Source organism: Cuculus canorus, chromosome 10, assembly GCF_017976375.1.
Source record: "Cuculus canorus isolate bCucCan1 chromosome 10, bCucCan1.pri, whole genome shotgun sequence".
In the NCBI taxonomy this organism is placed as follows: domain Eukaryota; kingdom Metazoa; phylum Chordata; class Aves; order Cuculiformes; family Cuculidae; genus Cuculus; species Cuculus canorus.
In genome coordinates this window covers 1436867-1455841 of record NC_071410.1, presented here as the reverse complement: position 1 = coordinate 1455841, position 18975 = coordinate 1436867, and the positions used below count along the sequence as shown (strand labels likewise).

At 54.9% G+C, this 18975-nt stretch overlaps 3 protein-coding genes across 5 annotated transcripts in view; all 3 read right to left on the bottom strand.

Annotated features, from left to right (window-relative positions):
• The window catches only part of ARR3 (arrestin 3), a 349343-nt gene that overhangs the window by 31080 nt on the left and 299288 nt on the right, over nucleotides 1-18975 (bottom strand). The gene's annotated exons all lie outside the window — the stretch shown is intronic.
• LOC104054299 (diacylglycerol O-acyltransferase 2) lies at nucleotides 56-5151 on the bottom strand. Of its 2 annotated transcripts, XM_054076017.1 has the most exons (9): nucleotides 4707-5151; nucleotides 4293-4601; nucleotides 2615-2743; nucleotides 2433-2540; nucleotides 2122-2192; nucleotides 1804-2008; nucleotides 1208-1382; nucleotides 925-1127; nucleotides 56-763 (listed from the first exon to the last, which is right to left on the bottom strand). In XM_054076017.1, the coding sequence occupies exons 2-9, from the start codon at nucleotides 4498-4500 to the stop codon at nucleotides 609-611; spliced, it is 1254 nt and encodes a 417-aa protein (XP_053931992.1). In that variant the 5' UTR covers nucleotides 4501-4601; nucleotides 4707-5151; the 3' UTR covers nucleotides 56-608. The 2 variants fall into 2 exon arrangements, with proteins under 2 accessions (XP_053931992.1, XP_009553571.1); XM_009555276.2 differs by lacking the exon at nucleotides 4293-4601 and having other exon boundaries at nucleotides 63-763; nucleotides 4707-5142.
• On the bottom strand, nucleotides 6631-10820 carry IGBP1 (immunoglobulin binding protein 1). 2 transcript variants are annotated; one of them, XM_054076028.1, is made up of 6 exons: nucleotides 10578-10820; nucleotides 9873-10178; nucleotides 9131-9326; nucleotides 8074-8159; nucleotides 7409-7521; nucleotides 6631-7154 (listed from the first exon to the last, which is right to left on the bottom strand). In XM_054076028.1, exons 1-6 carry the CDS (start codon nucleotides 10763-10765, stop codon nucleotides 7009-7011), a joined length of 1035 nt encoding a protein of 344 aa, XP_053932003.1. In that variant the 5' UTR covers nucleotides 10766-10820; the 3' UTR covers nucleotides 6631-7008. The 2 variants fall into 2 exon arrangements, with proteins under 2 accessions (XP_053932003.1, XP_053932002.1); XM_054076027.1 differs by having other exon boundaries at nucleotides 6631-7157; nucleotides 10578-10815.

Genomic DNA, 18975 nt, shown 5'->3' with positions numbered 1-18975 from the left:
GCTGGGGTGCCACCCACCCTGTCCCCCAGCACACACAGGCAGCAGCAGTGGGGGGGGGTTGCAAATCTGTATTGAGTACAGAGGCTCGGAAAAGGCTCTTCTGGGGCCAGAGCAGTACCCGCCCCTTGCCCAGTGCCACATAGTCCCAGCTGAGGCCACTTCCACAGGTCCTCAAGTCCGGGAGTGTCCCCCTTTTCCATCCCAGTCCCTCTCATTATCTGGACACCACCCTGAAGAGCCCATCTCATCCCCCCCCTTCTGTGACACCCCCTCACTCATGGTCTCCTGGTTGTCCTGGGGGGACCATGCCCATCGCTGGCCCCCAGCCTTGCACCAGCCCCCCCCCATCAGCCCCGCATCCTCGGGGAACGGCTGTGTCACCCACAGTCCCTTCAACCCCCTTTCGAGGGGGATCCTTTCCCAGTCTCCCCCACCCCTCGTTTCCTCCTCTCCTCGCACCTCCGGCACAGACTTTTCAGCCAGAGGAGCCAAGGGCCGGAGCGGGGACTGTCCCCCACGTGTTCCCCGTGCCGGGCCGGCTGAAATCCCAACCCACAAGAGCCAGGCGCCCTTGTGAGCCAGGATCTGGCCGCCGGCGCCGGTCACGCTCAGAGGATGTGCAGCTCGTCCGTCTCCGACAGCCCGTACTTTGTCTTGTTCTCATTGAAGAGCTTGAGCAGGGAGCGGATGTACATCTCGTGGTACATGTCCACCGTCTCGCAGCTCGGGTCCTCGATCTTGGGCACTGTCACCGGCTCCCCCACTGCCGGGAGGAGGAAAAGGCCAGGCTGGCGGTGTGAGGATGCACTCGGCCCATCAGGATCATGAGCTGAGTATTTTCCAACACCACCCATCAAGGAGTGTCCCCCTTCTCCTCCCCTCCACCTTCTGTGGGTCCCCTCTGCCCCTCCGGGTGATGCTCACCCACGGTGGTGATGGGTCTGGCGTAGGGGAGGAAGCCCCGGGACCGGACAGAGGTGAGACCCCGGCCATAGAAGACACAGGGAGCAAAGCCCATCATTTTCTGGAAGCGCTGCTGGATGCTCCTCATCCAGCTGCCCTCCTCAAAGACCACCTGGCGGAAGAGGTCGTTCTCCCCAAAGGAGAAGGAAGGGACGAGGTAGGCTCTGTGGGGAGAACATGATGGGTGGCGATGGGGTGCTGGGACCCCCAGACCTCTGTGGTGGCAGTGGTGCCTGTGACCCACCCGTGCTGCAGGGCCATGCGGACAAAGCCCTTGCGGTTCTTCAGGATGAGCGTGGTGACACCAGGGCGGCAGGAGAGCGACTCAGCTGCTCCACCGATGACGATGGCCACTGCGTTGCCAGTGCCGTTCTTGGACAGCAGGTAGCCGATGGCACGGCGTGTCACTGGGCACAGACCTGCAGCAGCATGGACATCCGCACTGTGGGACTGCCCACCCGCACAGCGCCCGGGGGATGGGGACTCTGCAGGAGCCTGGGGGGACAACGCAAGGGACCATGCGGGGGTGCCCCGTGGGGCAGGAGAGCTCCTGTGTGGGCAGGGGGGGGACAGGGTGCTGTTGGGGTGCAAGCAAGGCGAGGGTGGGGTTCAGGAGGGGCGCAGGCTGAGCACCAGCCCTGCCCTGACAGCTCCTGGGCAGCGCAGAGGCCGTCAGTCATGAGTTTCCCACAGATGGGACCTTGTTCCCCCCTTGTTGGGGGCTCTGCCCCTGGGTGGCAGCGGGCAGAGGTGGGCAGGAGCAGCGTCCCCAGGGCACCCACTCGGCTCCAATCAACCCCGACACCCTGCAGGGTGACAGACGGCGGCCCACGCGCTCACCACCACTCATCAGGTACTCCCTGAAGATGGGCAGGCGAAAGTTGCCGGCCAGGGTGGTGAGGAAGGGTCGGATGCCTGGGAACATCTCCCCGAAGCCCGTTGAGCCCGTGATGAAGTTACAGAAGGCGCCGACGCAGAGGATGCCGTGGGGATGGGAGCCAATGATGTAGTTGTGGCTGGGGGACAGGTCATGTGTCTTCACTAGCTGCAAGGACAAAAAGAGGTGGTGGGGACGTAGCAGTGGCATGTCCTTTTGGGTGGTACAGCCACCACCACCACGAACATCCCATCCCGGCACCTCGGCTCCCCCCACCGTACCTTCACAGGGAAATAATCCCGAAAGTGCCTCCACACAGACCATCGCCGCAGGCACGGCAGCCTCCTGCCACCTGCAAACCAAGGAGAGACCGCAGGAGGTGATGCCCACCTCAACGGGCTGCAGGACTCCCCCACGGGCCCGCTGTGTCCCTCTCTTCCCACCACGATAATGATGGGGGAGAGGAGGGAAAAGGAGGTGGGATGTGGTGCTCCACATGTGGTGCTTCCCATTTGCCATGCTGGGATGGACCCAGAGAATGGGAGGACCCCATCCCCAAAACTGGAGGAAGGGAGGCTCCGCTCATCCCCACCTTTCTCCGGTGTGTCCCAGTCAAAGATGATCCAGGCGAGGTAGAGCGCGGAGATGGGCCAGAACCTGGTGAACACCAGGTAGATGAGGAGCAGGAGGCTGACGGTTCCTGCGGGAGCCAGGGACAGGGATGAGTGGGTGCCCACCTGCACCCCCCAGACCCCCCCATAGCCCCCTACTCACCCAGCAGCAGGAAGCTGAGCACCCACTGCAGTACGGAGAGGAGCTGGAGCCAGGAGCGGACGGCTCGCTGTGAGGGCCAGGGCGCTGCGAGCAGGGCACGCAGGGCGGGCTGGACGCTGGCACGGCTGCCTGTGGAGAGGGGCACAGCACCCGGTCCAAAACAGCACAGCGTGCATGAATGCCGTCCCACCAAGCTGGCAGGGGGCGAATCTGGTGGTATCCACAGCTGCTGGGGTCAGGGCAGGAGGTGGGATGGGAAGGATGAGGCTGTGGGGAGATCTCAGAGCAGTTTCCAGTGCTGAAAGGGGCTCCAGGAAAGCTGGGGAGGGGCTCTTGACCTGGGGGTGCAGGGATAGGACAAGAGGGAATAGTTTTCAGATGAAAGAGGGGAGATTGAGATGAGATCGCAGGAAAAAATGTTCTCCTGTGAGGGTGGTGAGGCCCTGGCCCAGGTTGCCCAGAGCAGTGGTGGCTGCTCCATCCCTGGAGGGGTTCCAGGCCAGGTTGGATGGGGCTTGGAGCCCCTGATCCAGTGGGAGGTGTCCCTGCCCATGGCAGGGGGTGAAACTGGATGGGGTTTGAGGTCCCTTCCAACCCAAACCATTCAGTGATTTGATGATTCCATGAAGCAGCTGGGCAAGGAGGAATGTGGGATGGGAGTTCCTCATCCCCAGGGAGCTCTGGACCATGCCAGGAGGTGGCCTTAAGCAATTGAGGCTGCTCTGGGGCCAGCCCGTCCCTGAGCAGGGGGCAGCTGGCAGGCTGGGCAGCCCCCCTAAGCCCAACTGTGCCCATGAGCCTTCGTGCACCAGCAGAGCCAAGCGCAGCAGCACGTCCTGTGCTCCCCAAAGGCCAGGACCTTTCCTGTGCCCTTCTTGGCGCATTCCAGCTCACAGAGTATTTGGGGATTTCTCAGGTGGCGCAGGGCAGTGTCCATTCCCCAGCAAGCGCCAAGGACAGCGGCTGGGGCCGAGCCAGGGAGGACGAGGCTGGCCGTCCCCACGGCTCTCCCCGCCGAGCCCTGCCTCCTCAGCAGGACAGTCCAGCAGCTCGGAGCTGCTCCACTCCCCCCACCACCCCCTTCCCTCCAGCCAACCTTGGTGAACCATTAACCACCCCAGGCCCGGTGCCAGGATCCAAACTCCACAGCGGCCCCATCCTTCCTCCCTGAAACGGGCCCGAGGCACCGGTCCCATCAGCGCGCTGCTCCTGGCCAAGGGTCTGCCATGGCCGAGACCACCCAGCACAGCCACCGCTGGGGCCTATCCTGGCTTTTGTGTCACGGGAGTCTTGTTTTCTTGGGAAAACAACCCCAAATCAGCACGCTGGGCAGGCAGAGATGCTCAGGGTGAGACAGGAGCCGCCCTGTCCCCCATGGCACCCTGAGCTGGGGACCCTCAGGTGGGAGAAGAACCAGAAACCCCGGCTCAAGTGGCTGCTGGAGGTTCAGGTCTTCCTGGCTCAATCCATGAATGTGACAATTGAAATAAATTGAACAGTGGAGCCATCACCAGCATGGATTAACTGTTTCCCCTCTCCCCTGAGCAGCATGCTGTGCTTTAAGGAATCCCCCTGCCCACACCCGAAGCCTTGCTGCCCGCACAGCCCTTGCCAACTTCCCAAAGTTCATTTTTTTCCAGGCAAAATGGAGATCCCTGCTTAGCAAATCTGTGCCTACCAAACACTGCTTGGTTGAGTTCCCTTTTCCAGCTCCCCCGAAACACTTCATGAACACGCAGACCGCAGACAGAAACTGGAGAAACCCCAGAGGCTCTGCCGCCGGCCCCGTCCATGGCCACAGGAGTCTCTTCAAACGCAGAAATGTGGACTTGGCAGCCCAGAGAAGCAAGGAAAGGCGAAGGGGAATGGGCAGCACACTGGAGCATCTTGAGGGCACAACGCTACCGAATGCGTTGTCAGAAAACTCATTCCCGTTAGTGCCGCTCACCCCAAAGCGCTCCCAACGCCTGCCTTTCCCCTAAGCGGTCTAAAGTAAATAGAGAACAGTGACAACAAATGCCGACTGCCCACCCAGCTCCTCAAGCTGCCGGAGCACCAGATCCCATCCAAAGACGCTTTGGAAACAGCTTACCTCTGAGGTTTTGGGAACAGGCTGCAATGATGGTTTTCATGGTGGAGAGAAGTTCTGCACCAGCCCCTGTGCCAAAAGGTTGTAAAGGGTGAGTTTGGAAATACCGGAGTGGATTGTGTATCCAGCTGCTTTAACCAGCTGATCCAGGGTAAACCGTGCGCTGTGCAGGGGAGTGGACTCGCTCCAGCCCCAGCTTGCAGAGCGAGGAGAAGAGCTGATGGTCCTTGGGAGGACGAGGTGTTACTGGGATCAGTGAGGAACTGCTGTCACAAAGGGCAGCCACCAATCCTTGGCAAGGTACCGCTGCCAGCACTGGCTGCCCCCAGGAACGGTACCGTTTGTGCTTTAGGTATTTCACAAACCGCTGTCATGCTCTGCTACTGTGACTCCCCTCCAGAGCCGCCCAAAAACGTCATCTGCGAGGCTCCTGCTTGGTGAGAACACAGCCCATCAGACAGGCCCTGACCCTCAGTGCCGTCATCCAGCCCCGTCCCCTCCTCTTCCACCCCTAAGAGGGACACCGGGGTCAGCCAGCCCTGCCTGCTAGCCTGGGAAAGCTGGAGCGCTGCCTGGAGAACGACTTGGGGGGAAAAAATGAGGAGGACACAGGAGCAGCCCAACAGCAGCACCGAGACGAGGCTTCAGGCCAACAGCCAAAGGAACAGCAAAAATCCACAGGAACTTATCCACTGGAGCTGCTTCTCAGGATCTCCCACTCCAGCATCACTTGCTAGGAAGAGCCGGCTAATGTCAAATGCAGGAAAGGTAAAAATCACACCTACAGGATTGCAGGTGATGTTAAAAGTACAGAACGTGTTTGAGGGAGGGTTTGGAACCCACAAAGCCTCACGATCTGCAGAGACTCAGTACCTGGGATAAAGGGTGTGAGGGTATCCCAGCAGGTGACGGCTTCACCAATGGGAATGAGTTCAGAGGAGCAGATACTGCTGTGTATGAAACATGAGCCCTCCTGCAGCCTGGCGGCCCCTCGGGTGCACCTGAATCATGGCAATAGAAAGGAACAAACCCAAACTCTTTCAGAATCCCAGAGGGAGGGAAACGCTCTGTGGATGAACCCCTGACTGTGCCAAATCCAGATGGCAAATGCCTTGTGGCCTGCTCTGGGTAACACCTCTGCACACGTGAGCAGCAGCAATGTTTTTGTTGGTTTTCATCTCGACATTTGTACTAGGTTTGGAATAACTGCAGCCACAGCTGTCAGCCTGTGCTGGAAACACGAGAGCTTCCAGCTGCAGTTCCTCACTTTCTTGGCCAGTAACTCACCTGCCGTGCCCCGGGTCAGTGCCAGGTACACAGACCTGTCCTGCCCCCTCCTCCCTCAGTGCAGGATTAGTGCCCACAGCTACTTAAACCACTTTGGAAGATCCTGGACAAGGTTTTTCCCTCTCTAGAGTTATCCTGTAAGTGGATTTCAAAGCACAATAGGGCTCCATTTGTCCAGTGCCAGCCCCCACAGGTCTCCAAGGAGGGTCCCCAGCTATACTACAGATGTGACAGACACACGGACCCCGCAGCGCCCTAAGCAGAGCACAAATACCTCCATGAAGGCATCTGTACTATGTGTAGCATCAGCACTTCAAGACATTGCCCTCGAAATATCCAATCTACTTCATACAGCCTGCCTGCTCTGGGAGGAACAGTGGGATGAGCCTGCGGAAAGGCCACCAATCCACCTTGGGGAGGAATGGCAGGATGAGCCTGCCATAAGGCCACATGGGCAGCCAGCTGCATCCAACCTCCCCACTAAAGCAAATGCTGCACTGCAAGCTTATGTTGAAAAGCCAAAAAAACCTGGCTATTCCCATTTATCATCCCCAGCTCTCTTGGCTGCTGGGAACCAGCTTTACAGGCTCGCTCTGGAAAAGCCTAGGATGAACAGCAAGGGATTTTTCACCACAAGAACTCGGCAGCACGAGAGATTTTATTTTACTTAAAATATAGGGGAAAAAAATAAATACATCCACCCACAATACAAAGAGCAGTTCCCAAATGCATGTACTCCCCGGCATTTCCTCTGGCGGGGAGAGCAGAGGCAGCCTGACCCCTCAGAAGTAGCTCCACCTGGAAGGAGCTCCGAGCTCTCACTGTACGTGACCAGTGCACTCAGTCCAACATTTAATGTAAACCAAAGCAAAACTGTCACATCTCTTCCTCGGATTCTGGTCCCTCCCAGAGAAGACACGGATACCTCCGCATATGTACAGCGTATTTACTCCTAGATCCCCAGGACAAGGCAATTCTTACAGGATTTCCAGGCCTCGCTCCCTTTGTTGCAAGAGCATCACCCCATATTCTGCCGGTTGCCATAGCCCCTTGGGTGCGTATCTTTCCAGTCATCCCAGTTCCGAGCTCTTTGAAGGGCTTCCTCATCGTCGTTCTCATCTTTTTCCTCCTGCTGCTGCGCCTGCAACTCTTCATCGGTTGTACCTGCTGAAGGCAAAGAACAGGGGTGAGGGGCAGTCAGAGAACGGAAGACCCAGTCAAGTTCCCAAAACAGAAGCGCGGCCAGGAGCCAGTCTAGAGAGAAAGCTGGGATTGCCAAAGAGCGGTCAAGCAATCCAGTTATTCTCACAGCCTCAGCTGTCAGTGGGTGTTTTACATCCTGAACACATCCCTGTTCAGTCTTGTCCCTCTCAAAAGGCTTCCTGAATTCCCTATTCCTCTGCCTTGCCAGTCCGTACCTGGCGTTCTCTGAGGCATGCTCTGAGCAGACATGACTCCTTGCCTTCTGCGCTGGTCATACCAGTCATCCACGGTCATCGTAGGCAAGCCAGGATACCCGCCACCGAACACTCTATGGGGAGAGGGAAATAGTCAAAGGAGGCACTTTACATCGCTATGCATGCACACAAACAACCACGGACGGAAACTACTCCATACTCCACTGGCTACTAACAACATAAGGCAGAGCTTGGGAGGAAATGGATTTCTACAGCAATGGACTTGCCGCTAACCCAGCCATAAGGGCATCTGAAGAGTTCACCCTGCCAGTGCAGAAAGGCTCCAGCCCAAAGACCTGGAATGGCTTCTCCAGCCTCAGGAGCGCACTGTGCTAGCACAGTTTGCCAAGGACGCCTCTGGGAACTGAACTAGGCATAGCTTGGCTAAATAAATCTAGGGAAGGCTAAGGGCAAACAATGTCAAAAGCATGACAAGAAACCTGTCATTCTGTGTCCCATTTTGTGTGTTTGCCGTAGTGTTCCTTGCAAGAATCTCTCCCCTGCCTGGAAGTGTCACTCATCTGGACAGGCTGCCTGAAGGTAACAACTCACTCTCTGCATCTGAAAGATGTGAGAACAGAGCGCTCACTGCCTCACGCTGTCTAAGCCATCAGAAAACAACATACTTAGCCTGAGCAGCGTCCCGGGTGAGAATGAAAGGTTTCATCGGAGCCCTGACTTGCCGAGCCGTACTGTGTGGTGGCGCTGAAGGCTGGAGATGGAAACAGCAGTCACAAGATAAGCATGTAGATAATTCTCCCCTTTCTCTGCCTCCCATCCCAAACAAGTTATTAAACATCTTGTAGAAGAGAAATGTCCCTGCTGTCAGACCAACATCCCAAGATGGACAACTTAATCCAGTTTAAGTCATGAACTCCATCTACAAATCACTTTTCTTTGTGCCTTTGTTACACCCAAGACAGCTAAATCAGATCCGCTCAAATCAAAGCATGAAATACAGCTTATTTTCCTTGGGATCAAACATGATGCATTCTGAAGGAAGCAGAGCTTGCAATTCCTGATGGCACCACCCAGGGCACTGCAGAAGAGCAGAGTTCTGCAAGACCAGTAATGCACAAACCAGCTGTGCCAACCAGGCTGGACTACAGCCTCTATTATCATGCTGTGTGTATTTCTAGACAGAGACGTTAGGTGAGTAACACAGCCCAGAAACACTCTTCTACGCAGACGCTGCTGGCCTACGAGAAGCTTTCAGCACTCAGAATGGACATTTCTTTCTGTAATGGCTGGACACTTTGTACAGCAGAAGCATTGGCTTGAAAGAAATCACAAGGCTTGTCTTGTAATTTACAAACATTGAGTTCTTGGGAGTTAAGGGTCAGGCAGAACCCAGCAAAGTGCAGAGAACCCTCTGCACACAGCCAGATTAAGCACCGACACTCAACGCTCTGGCACTTCCAAGCCACAACTGTCTAGAACCTGTGGTAGCATTGGACAGTGGCTAATCCAAAAAATCAGACCACTGTCCATTCCAAATTACACCAAACTCCACCTGCTTGTGCTGTGACAGAGCTAAATCTCTATTTAATAGAGTTCACAGAACAAAACTTACGAAGCCCTGTTAGTGAATGCCCCTGGGGTTCCTTTACCTGCAGCAGCCTCTGCCACCAGGTCTAACCACCTACCGCCCCCAGGTCCTGTGGTGCGAGGGAGCTCTCTTACCAGTTTTGCTGTGCCTCTGCTCCTCAGGATGACAATCTCTTGGTCAATGCTCTCAATCTCCTCGAGGCTGGTGTTGATCCATTTCTGGATCTGTAGTATGTAAAATTCCCGCGTCTGTTCCTCATCTGCTTGCCCACTCTCCACAAAGGTTCTCATGGAGGCCAACCTGTTCTCCAGTTCCTTCTTCTGCTTGTATCTGCCTCAAAGAAAAGAAAACAAGATCATTCAATCACCTCTCTCCAGCCCAGACACAGTGCAAATATAAACAAATTCAGCACAGTGAGGGCGCTTCCTCCTGTCCCAATCCTCTCTTAACTGCTAGTCACAGAGGTGCTTGTTAGGATACACAAATCTACAGACATCAGAAGAGTTCCAATCTGCTTAGAAAAGGGCTTTAATACACATGGTTATTTTCACACATGCAGCAACAAAGTCTTTTTCTCTCATCTTCCCTACCACTTCCACCTGTCAACTCAAATTCAAACATTACAGAGGATCTTTACACAGGTTTAACATGATTTTATGTATTTAAGAATAAAACTGTACACAAAAGGGAGGCGGTGATAGTTTACTGTTGTAATTTAAACAGTTCTTGTCTGCTAAAAGCAACTTTAAGAAGGCAGGTTAAACTTAGAGGGGAGTCTCTAGCTTTTTCTGCTAAAAGGTCAAGAATCCTAGAAAACTTAAGCATCTCAGGAAAAAACAGGCACCATTAACGTCCTGGAGAAAAGCGGGAGCTCACCTTTCGATTTTGGCTTGCCTGTTGGAGGCCATGGCCAGCAGGCTGGACTGGGCAGTCATGGGGCCCCCTGGGGCCGGACCCCCAGCCGCCTCCTCTCCCGGGGGGCTGGCGGGGGGCAGCTGGAAACTGCCCAGCCCGTAGCTCCTGCAGAGCCTGAGGAAGCGCCCGAAGTGAGCTCGTGCACTCTCCAGGTGTTCCAGCCGCCTGCTCAGGTCGACCTGCTTGAGCGTCAGGGACCCCAGCAAGGCGGGCAGCAGCAGGTACTTCAGGTCGGCTGAGGTGATCTCCTCCAGCTCCTCATTCTCACTGCAAGGGCAGACAAACCCACCCTTACAGATCCCATTCCCATTCCTGCTCCATCTGGGCCCAGCCAGGCCTGGGTGGAGGTGGCACAGGGCACGGAGGGCCCTCACACGACCTCGCCAGGATTCCCAGGCCCCATCCCAGCAGCAGGATGTAGTCCAAGCTCTACATCCCAGCCCTGTTCCCACGTCTCATTCAAGTCCCATGTCCACGTCTCAACCCCTGTTCTGCGCCCCATCCCAGCCCCATGTTCAGGCCCCACATCCCAGTTCTAGGGGTGGTCTCAGCCCCACATCCCAGTCCCGGTCCTGTCCCAGTCCCGGCTCCATACCCCAGCCCCTGTTTCGCGCCCGTCCCAGCCCCACGTCCGAGTTCCTAGTGTCGTCCCTCCCCGCTCCTCACCTGAACAGCTCCAGCTGCGCCACCATGGCGGCCGCCCGCTGCAGCGCGTCCAGCCCCTGCCGCACCTTCTCCTGCACAGCTGGGGCCGCCGAGGAGGGCTCCGTGCCCGCCTCCAGCTCCTCCCAGAGCCGCCGCCCCGCCGCCAGCAGCTCCGCCAGGCGCGGCCCCCCCTCCGACCCCTCCGCCATGGCGGGTCGGGAACGGCACAACTGCTTCTGGTGCGCCGAGCCGCTTCCGCTGGACCCGAGCCGCTTCCGGGTGAAACCATCCCAACCACCATCTTGATGAGGGCAGCTCGGCGGGACACTTCCGGTGTGGCCGAGGCACTTCTGGGTGAACCCGGCCCCGTCGTCATCTTGGTGAGGTCAGCGCGGCTGCCATGTTGGTAAGGGCGGCGGGGGCCGTGCCCGCGCGTGGCGCATCCCGGGGTTGTCGCCGCTGCCCGTTTGGCTCCTCCGTACATCGCCGCTGGGGTGAAACAGGCGCAGGGCGGGCAAGGGTTAAAGACAGGCTTTTAGGGACAGCTGCTGGTCCCGAGGAAGCATAGGCCGTCGGCTGTGAGGCACGGAGGTGTCAGCCGGGGTCAGGACGGCGCTTCCCGGGGCGGCAGCGGGTGCGGTTGAATGGGCAGAAGATCCCTCGTAGGCGCAGGTTTTCCACGTGGCCGCTGGGATACAAGTAGTTCCTATTACAAAAAGTGAAACACTTGATTTAAACTAGAGTTCCATCTAAGCAACTATTTTTTCTTCTAAGCCAGACAGAACATCCCTGTGACAGCGAGGTTGCTTTCAGACAGCGTTTCCAGGCTCTGCTCACTCTTTGGAGGTGATAACTCCTTGTGTTCAGCGTGAGCTGAGCTGAGCAGACGCCCCTTCGCCCCTAAACCCCTCTGGCTGCAGTCCCTCCCATCTCAAATCCAAGGTCGCGCAGAGCTGGAGGCAGCTCCGCAGCAGCAAGAGCTTTGACTGTTGTGAAGTTCACAATAACATTAAAATTAGACCTTGGAGAGTAATAGAACACGCATGAGGTTTCTGGGAGGATTTATACATTGCATGCGAGTGGGAAATACCTCCTGTAAGCAGCTCGTCCCTTTGCACAGGATTGATAAAGATCCCTCCCATTGTGCTGCCCAGGTCTGATCGAGGATGCTGGCTTTCTAAAACTCCAAAACAACTCTGAGAGAGTTGATTTGATGGCAATTTTGTTATCAGCTGTGTGAACAAACACAGTAGTGATGATGCTCTGGGTGGAGAATGGTTTGGGAGCAGCTCTGAGGAGAAGGACTTGGGGTGTTGGGGGATGAGAAGCTCAATGTGAGCCAGCGAAGAGCACTCGCAGCCCAGAAACCAACCATGTCCTGGACTGCATCCCAAGTAGTGGGACCAGCAGGGTGAGGGAGGGGATTCTGCGCCTCTGCTCTGCTCTGGTGAGACCCCACCTGCGTCCTGGAATCCTCAGCACAGGAAGGACACGGAGCTCGTGGAGCGAGTCCAGAGACCACAAAGATGATCAAAGTCCTGGAACACCTGCTCCATGAAGAGAGGCTGAGAGAGTCAGGGATGTCTAGCTTGAAGAGAAGACTCCAAGGAGACCTTATGTGGCCTTTCAAATACATAAAAGGGGGCTGATAAGAAAAATGGGGGAAAAACTTTTTAGCAGGACCTGTAGCAACAGGACAAGGGGGAATGGTTCTAAACTAAGTGAGGAGAGGTTTAGACTAGATAGTAGGAAGAAATTTTTTTTCTGTTTCCTTCATGCTGCCCCAGGTTGCCCGGAGCAGTGGTGGCTGCCCCATCCCTGGAGGGGTTCCAGGCCACGCTGGATGGGTCTTGGAGCCCCTGATCCAGTGGGAGGTGTCCCTGCCCGTGAGGGCTGACTTTGAGGTCCCTTCCAACCCAAACCATTCTATGAAGTGCCTTCCATATTGCCATTCCACGTAGTCCCCGAAGGACAGCGATTGGTTTCGGGGAGGTTGCGTCAGGTCAGGTATCTGCATCAACTCACTTAGCAACCATATCTGCTAACGACGCTCTGGCAGAACCATACACTGTCGTTAAGGGAGGTGTAATAATAATAATTCAGGGCAGGCTGGCTGGCAGCTCAGCCTCCAAGAATGAGTCAGTTTATAGAACCAGAGAGTCATAGAATCATTTAGGTCAGAAAAGACCTTTAAGATCATCGAGTCTAACCTTTCACCTGACACTGCCAAGCCCACCACTAAACCATGTCCCACATCCACGTGGCTTTCACATCCCTCCAGCGACGGTGACTTCCCCACTGCCCTGGGCAGCCTCTGCCAGTGCTTCACCACTCTTTCAGTGAAAAGGTTTTTCTCACTATTCAATCTAATCATCCCCTGGTGCAGCCCAAGACCATTTCCTCTCATCCTATCACTTGGGAGAAGAGACCAACACCCATCTCACCACATTCTCCTTTCTGTGGGCTGCAGGGAGCGATGAGGTCTCCCCTCAGCCTCTTGTTCTCCAGACTAAAAAGCCCCAGGTCCCTCAGCCACTCCCAGAACCCCCAGGCTCCAGCCCCTTCCCCAGCTCTGTTGCCCTTCTCTGGACATGCTCCAGCTGGTAGGAAAGGGCCCCAAACCGATTTACTCCGTTTCCTTCATACCTACACCAGATAGTTCAATAAAAAAGTTACTCATCAAAACCAGAGCTGTGGGTTTGTGTTCTTGTGGGCTGTGATCTGAGCATGTGTCCAGGGGTCTGTTTTGTAGGTATTCCTCAAAAGCTACAGCAAACCCCTCACCTCAGACACCACAAAAATCCAACATTTAAGCAGCTTTTTACTTTTAAGGATCAGAGCAGCAGAGACTGCAAGAGAGAACCCTCCTATGCATTAGCCTCTGAGTTACTGAGCAGTTTCCAGATCACCTTTCTATGGGATATCTCCGTTTAATGTTTAACGAGGACTTCCTTAGGGCATTCTCCTTGGAGGCCTTCACCTCTGGGAGCAAGCTCTCCCACCAATTGTGAATAGGGTGATGATGCAGCACAGGATCTCCCTCCCCTTCATACTGGAGGTGGGAGAGGCAGTTTTGACCCAGATTGCCAAGGGTAGCACAGGGCCGGCATCAGCAGCACATTATGAATGGTTATAAACTGGAGAGGGGCGGATTTAGATTAGACTTAAGGAGGAAATTCTTCAGAATGAGGGTGGGGAGGCCCTGGCCCAGGTTGCCCGGGGAAGTTGTGGCTGCCCCATCCCTGGAGGTGTTCAAGGCCAGGTTGGATGGGCCTTGGACAGCCTGAGCCAGTGGGAGGTGTCCCTGCCCATGGCGGGGGGGGGGGGTAGATTCAGATGATCTTTAAGGTCCCTTCCAACTCAAACCAGTCTATGATCCTATGGTTATCCCAGCTCCCTGGGCTCCCTCTCCACCAAGAAAGGGAGAAATCCATGTGAAGCCTCATTTCCTTTGAGAAGGCTTTGCCTCTAAGAGCCAAGGGGGTCAACCTGTTCACTGGTTGGAAGCTCCTCAATCTCCTTGCTAGAAGTTAATCAGTTCCTTTTTTTTATCAGGGGTCCCAGCTGGTCAAGAATAGTTTCAGTTGCATCATGGGAGCACAAAGTCAGTGTGGGTTTGTGACCAGACTCATCCACTCTCCAGCTCCATTGTAGCTGACCACACCACCCACAAGTGTTGTTCTCCTCCTGCTGAGGTCCACCTGGCAGGATGTGTCTTTTCCAGCTGCCCCTTCCAATTACAGAGATAGTGTTCTCAACATAAGGGAAAAATAAATGACTCTTTGGAAGGCATAATTACTCAGCATGCCTCTATTCTCACCACAATAATCCTCAAGCTGGGGACTACAGGAATAGTAGCTGTGATTACTCCCAGTGAAAAAGGGGAGTTCCCAGAGCTTTGGCAAGCCAGGGATTGGTCTCTCCCACTCTCCTGTTCTGCCAAGTGTCTCAGTGCAATGGCTTTCAAATATGAAGTCAATGCCTAGGTATCATCCTCAGCTTCTGGAGGGTTCTTGCATCTGCCTACTTCTTTTCCTTTATACAGGTAGGAAAACTTACCACTACAGTGCGTTGCATTTTCATGTTTAGAACATCTGACCATGCACATCAAGGAAGCCTGTCTGGTGTTTCCCAGGAACTCCAGCACATTACGCTTTCATCCAGTCTTCCTGGAGAGTGTTGGAGCTTCTGCATACCATCCTATAGTACAGGAGTGCTGCTCCCGCCAGGCGGAAGCATGCCTGGAAATTTCTTGCTCCATCACACAGCACGTGCACAGCAGTCACAGCAGAGATATACACAAGTTGAGAAAGTCCTGAAAGTCTGCGTGGCCCCAGCTCCAGGCTGGTGGAAGGATGCTCCTGGAAAAGCCCAGTTGGATGGCAGACCCAGGGTGGGTCATGGGCCTCTGCTCTGGAGAGGAGACTGTTCTGCAGCTCCTGTCGTGCTTTACCTCACTTTCTGATGGGCTTGGAGGCAGCACCCCTAGGATGCACAAAGGCAAGATGCTACTGTTCAGTGATTTAACATGGCACCTTCTCCACACTGGCAGAAAGGCAATTTGAGATGTTCAGCAGCCTCCAGGATGCTGCCCACACGGAACATGGGTGAGTTCAGGCAAATGACAGTGAGAAGCACAGGTGGAGACACACCAGGATTCTCTGAAGTGCAGCCACCCCGCTCCTCTTGGCCCTGTGGCCGTGATGGGAACACCGCAACCCTGCGGTATCTGGGACTCTTCCACTCTGATTGAGCAACTTGCTGAAATATGGGGGTTCAGAGCTGGAAGGGAGGCCAGCCTGCCCAGCCTAGGAGAAGCTTGCCCTCCAAACCTCACTGCAGCTGTCCTTCAAGTTATGCCCAAAGGCCCTCAGTCTGCAGCCTGGTTCCCCCTCTGGCCTTATTGGCTGTTACTCACATTGACGTGTTGTTGTCCCTCAGCTGAAGATCCCCATAAGGACAATCCCTGTTATTGTTTGTCATCCTTGGGGAATCATGATATTGCTGAACACCCCAGAAATAAAGGGGAACAGAGATACAAGGGTTTTTCCTTAAATACAAGGGTTTACTCATGTTTGTGTCTTGTGGTGTGATAATGTAGGCACCAACCATCCCAAAGGTCAAAGCAACATCCCCCAAATACTTACAGCAGTATGGATGTTGATCAACAGCTGAGCCCCCAGACAGTGCCCCCCATCCCATACCTTCTTGTTCTGGCTCAGCTTTCTTTGTGAAGAGCGCAAGCAAAAAGCAGCTGGAGGTCCCAACCCCCTGTCCTCTCCAAGCTGCAATCCAGGGCTGCAGGAAAGAAATATCCCAACATGCTCTTGAATGCAGAGTCATTCTTCCTCCTAAACACTTACTCGATTACCTTCAGTCAGATTATCCTCCTGGAGTAAGTTGTGCAGCATCTATCAGTGAATGAAGAAATAAAAGGGCAAAAGAATCTGAACTTCAGCAGCAAAGTCAAAAGAGCCCATGAAAATCACTGTCCTTTTTTCCAGGCTTCATTGCCTGCACCAGTCCAGCCAGCAGGGAACAATCACATTCGTACCATTCTTACTCCTTTCCAACCCAAATTAAAAGTCAGGCAGCAGCCAAGAGGAGGCTTTTCAAGGCAAACCCTTTGCCTGGTTCTCAACACATTTTGTGCAGAGGGATGGATTTCTTCTACACACAACCCATTTTCAGAGCCATCTCTCCCATGTCAGCTCACAGACAGTGAAAGGCTTCTGCCACGGCCATGGACAAATCAGCTCTGGGCAATCTCATTTCCAGAGACAGATAAACAAAAAGCCACAAGACATCGGGAGAAATGGCTAATGACAAGCAAGTCAAAGAGGTAGATCCGACACATTAGCAGCGAGCCCGGCGAGGGTTCGTGAAGCAGAGGGTAATGACAGCAGCCTACCACAGCCCAGAGAGGACGGATTATGAAAGCAGGGCAAAAGAGATGTGTGAGGAAGTGTCTGAAGGACTGCAGAGCCACAATTCTTACAGAGATGCTCTCGGTTTCATGGGCACTGCTAACATCCCTGTTCAGGTTTATTCAGGCTCTGGTCTACCAGAGCTGTAGATGCATGGGGTGAAGCAGAGGTACAGAAGGTTAGAGAAAACCCTTCTTGCACCCATTTCTCTGGCAGAGGGTTGCACTGACTGGTGCTGGAAGCCACCAGAGGGTGGTATCATGGTCCAGGTTTTCTCATCTTTTTACCTCAGGGAGTGCTTGTGCCATCCTGGGCTGGGAGAAGGGGCTCCAGTGGCCCCTGGCACCTTCCTGAGGGCTTTTCTGCCCAAGCAGGGTTAGAGAGAGGATGCATCAGATGGATCCCCTGAGATGGATCCCCTCAGCCTTTGGGACAAAGCACAGGTTTATTCCCTCTGGATCCATTGTCTGATGCCGGCTGCTCTGCTCTGGCTCTCGAGCAACGAGAGACTCTTCCACTCCGGTGGATCTCACGCTCCTGGCAAGTCCAGGTGTGGGTCCACATTACAAGGGCTCCCACTCAGAGCACTGTCACCGTCACCTCCCCACCACCCTCCTTCCTGCCAGCCTCACCCTTTGCACCTTTTGAGTAATTACAGCACTTCCCGGTCTCCTGCGGATCACCAACGAGCCCTCCAGTCCTTTCCCAGCCCTTCCCTCTTGGCCTTGCAGCCGGGATGCTGGGAGCGAGAGGAGGAGAGGGCTCTGCATGTTTAGCACTGGGCCCAGGCAGAAATTCAGCTGGGAGCTCTCTAGGAGGGGATCCCGAAGGCTCCCTGGGGCATTCCTAGCTATTGTGGCTCCTCTCCCCTACCCCGGGCTATGTGTGTTTGTAGTTACCAAATGCAAATCACATTTCCCACCCTCCTGGCTGAATCTCTCACCCCAGAAGATCCTTCCCCTGTTCTTTTTTTTTCTCACCAGCTCGTTTCGCAATGCTCTGCGGAGTTCGCAGCCCCTCCGGCTCTCTCCTCCCTCTGATCTGGTGATGCTCGGATGAGGTGGCTGTAGGGAAGGTATTTAAGCAATCCTCTTAATTAAGTACCTGCATCACCTCTTTGGGGACACAGAAACGGCATCTGTTTTGCAGCCCGGCAGCTGAAGACCCCCTTTTGTGAGGAATGCTGGTGACTAACCCCTAATTGCATTTTAGAAGGAGAAACTGGAGATGGCTGCTTGGCCTTCAGCAGCTGCCAGAGAAGCCTCCCAGCTGTGGCTCTGCTGTCGCTCAGGGAAGGTTAGATGTCAGCAGCCAGAGCAAGGCAATGGCTCATTAACAACTGATAATGATAGTTAACTCACTTGGTTAACTGTGTGGGCCTGTGCTGGGCCCTGGGCCCTTCACCTCCCGGCTCGGCTCAAGCCCCCTCTCGGCTCTGATTCTCTGTTCATACAGAAACCTGGAGCGCATTAAGAGGAGGGGATGGTTTACAAGAGCTCGTGAATCGATTCCCTGCCCCGGCAGAGGCTGTTAAAAATGATGGAATGAATATGGAAACGAGTACAGCTGGGCTCGGGCTGGACACGGCCAAATCCATTCAGTGCACCCCACAGATAAAGCGGGGCGCACCAGAGCTGCCCGAGCCTCGGTGAGGGCTGCGGGGAATTGCCCCCGGATTTCCATCACCTTTACCTGTCCCTGTGCTGTGGCTTCTCCTCCTGCAAGTTGCAGCCCCGGCTCAGCCTTCAGACAAGGCTTCCCCATCCCTCTAAAAGCTCCCCTGGCCCTGCAGTCGTACCAGGGAAGCACCACAGACTCCAAGGACTGCTGAACCCTCTGGTTACAGGCAGGCAGCACCCAAGCTTGCAGAGAGAGGTGGTATTTCCCTTTCTGACTCCTCACTGAGCGGATCCTGTCCTGCAGAGCGGCACTGACGGACTCTCAGTGAGGGCTCTCCCTTGCCTTTACACCTGCATAGCTCTGGGTGGTTGGGGAGCATCTCCCATCCCCTCCCTTTGACTCTCTATCATGTGCGCTAAACCTTGGATGCGCAGCTTGCGTTGTTGACTTTCCCAAATTAATCTCTTGGGATGAAAAGGCCAAGGTGCCTGTGCCAGAGCAACAGACCATGAGGAAGGGTCCTGCTAGGAGAGAGCTAAGGTCACTCCCAAATTCCAAGCAGAGTTACCAGGGGCTTAATTAAAGGACAGAGAGAAAAGAAAGAGGTGCTGTATTCGGTGTCCCTGCAATCGGTTGGCTCTGATCCCATTAACCTTCCTCTCTCCGATGCCTGTGGGCTGACACCAAAGCACTCTGAAGTTTCAGCCAGCTCTAGTCAGCTGAGGAATGATTTTTCAGAAAGAGTGGGGAAGATACACGATAAAAGCAAATTTGCTGAGCCGCTCATCAGGGCGCACAGCTTGGATGTCTCTGCAGAGGGCACCTGGAAGCCAGCAACTCCCATCCAGGGACCGGACTCACTGGTTTTGGAC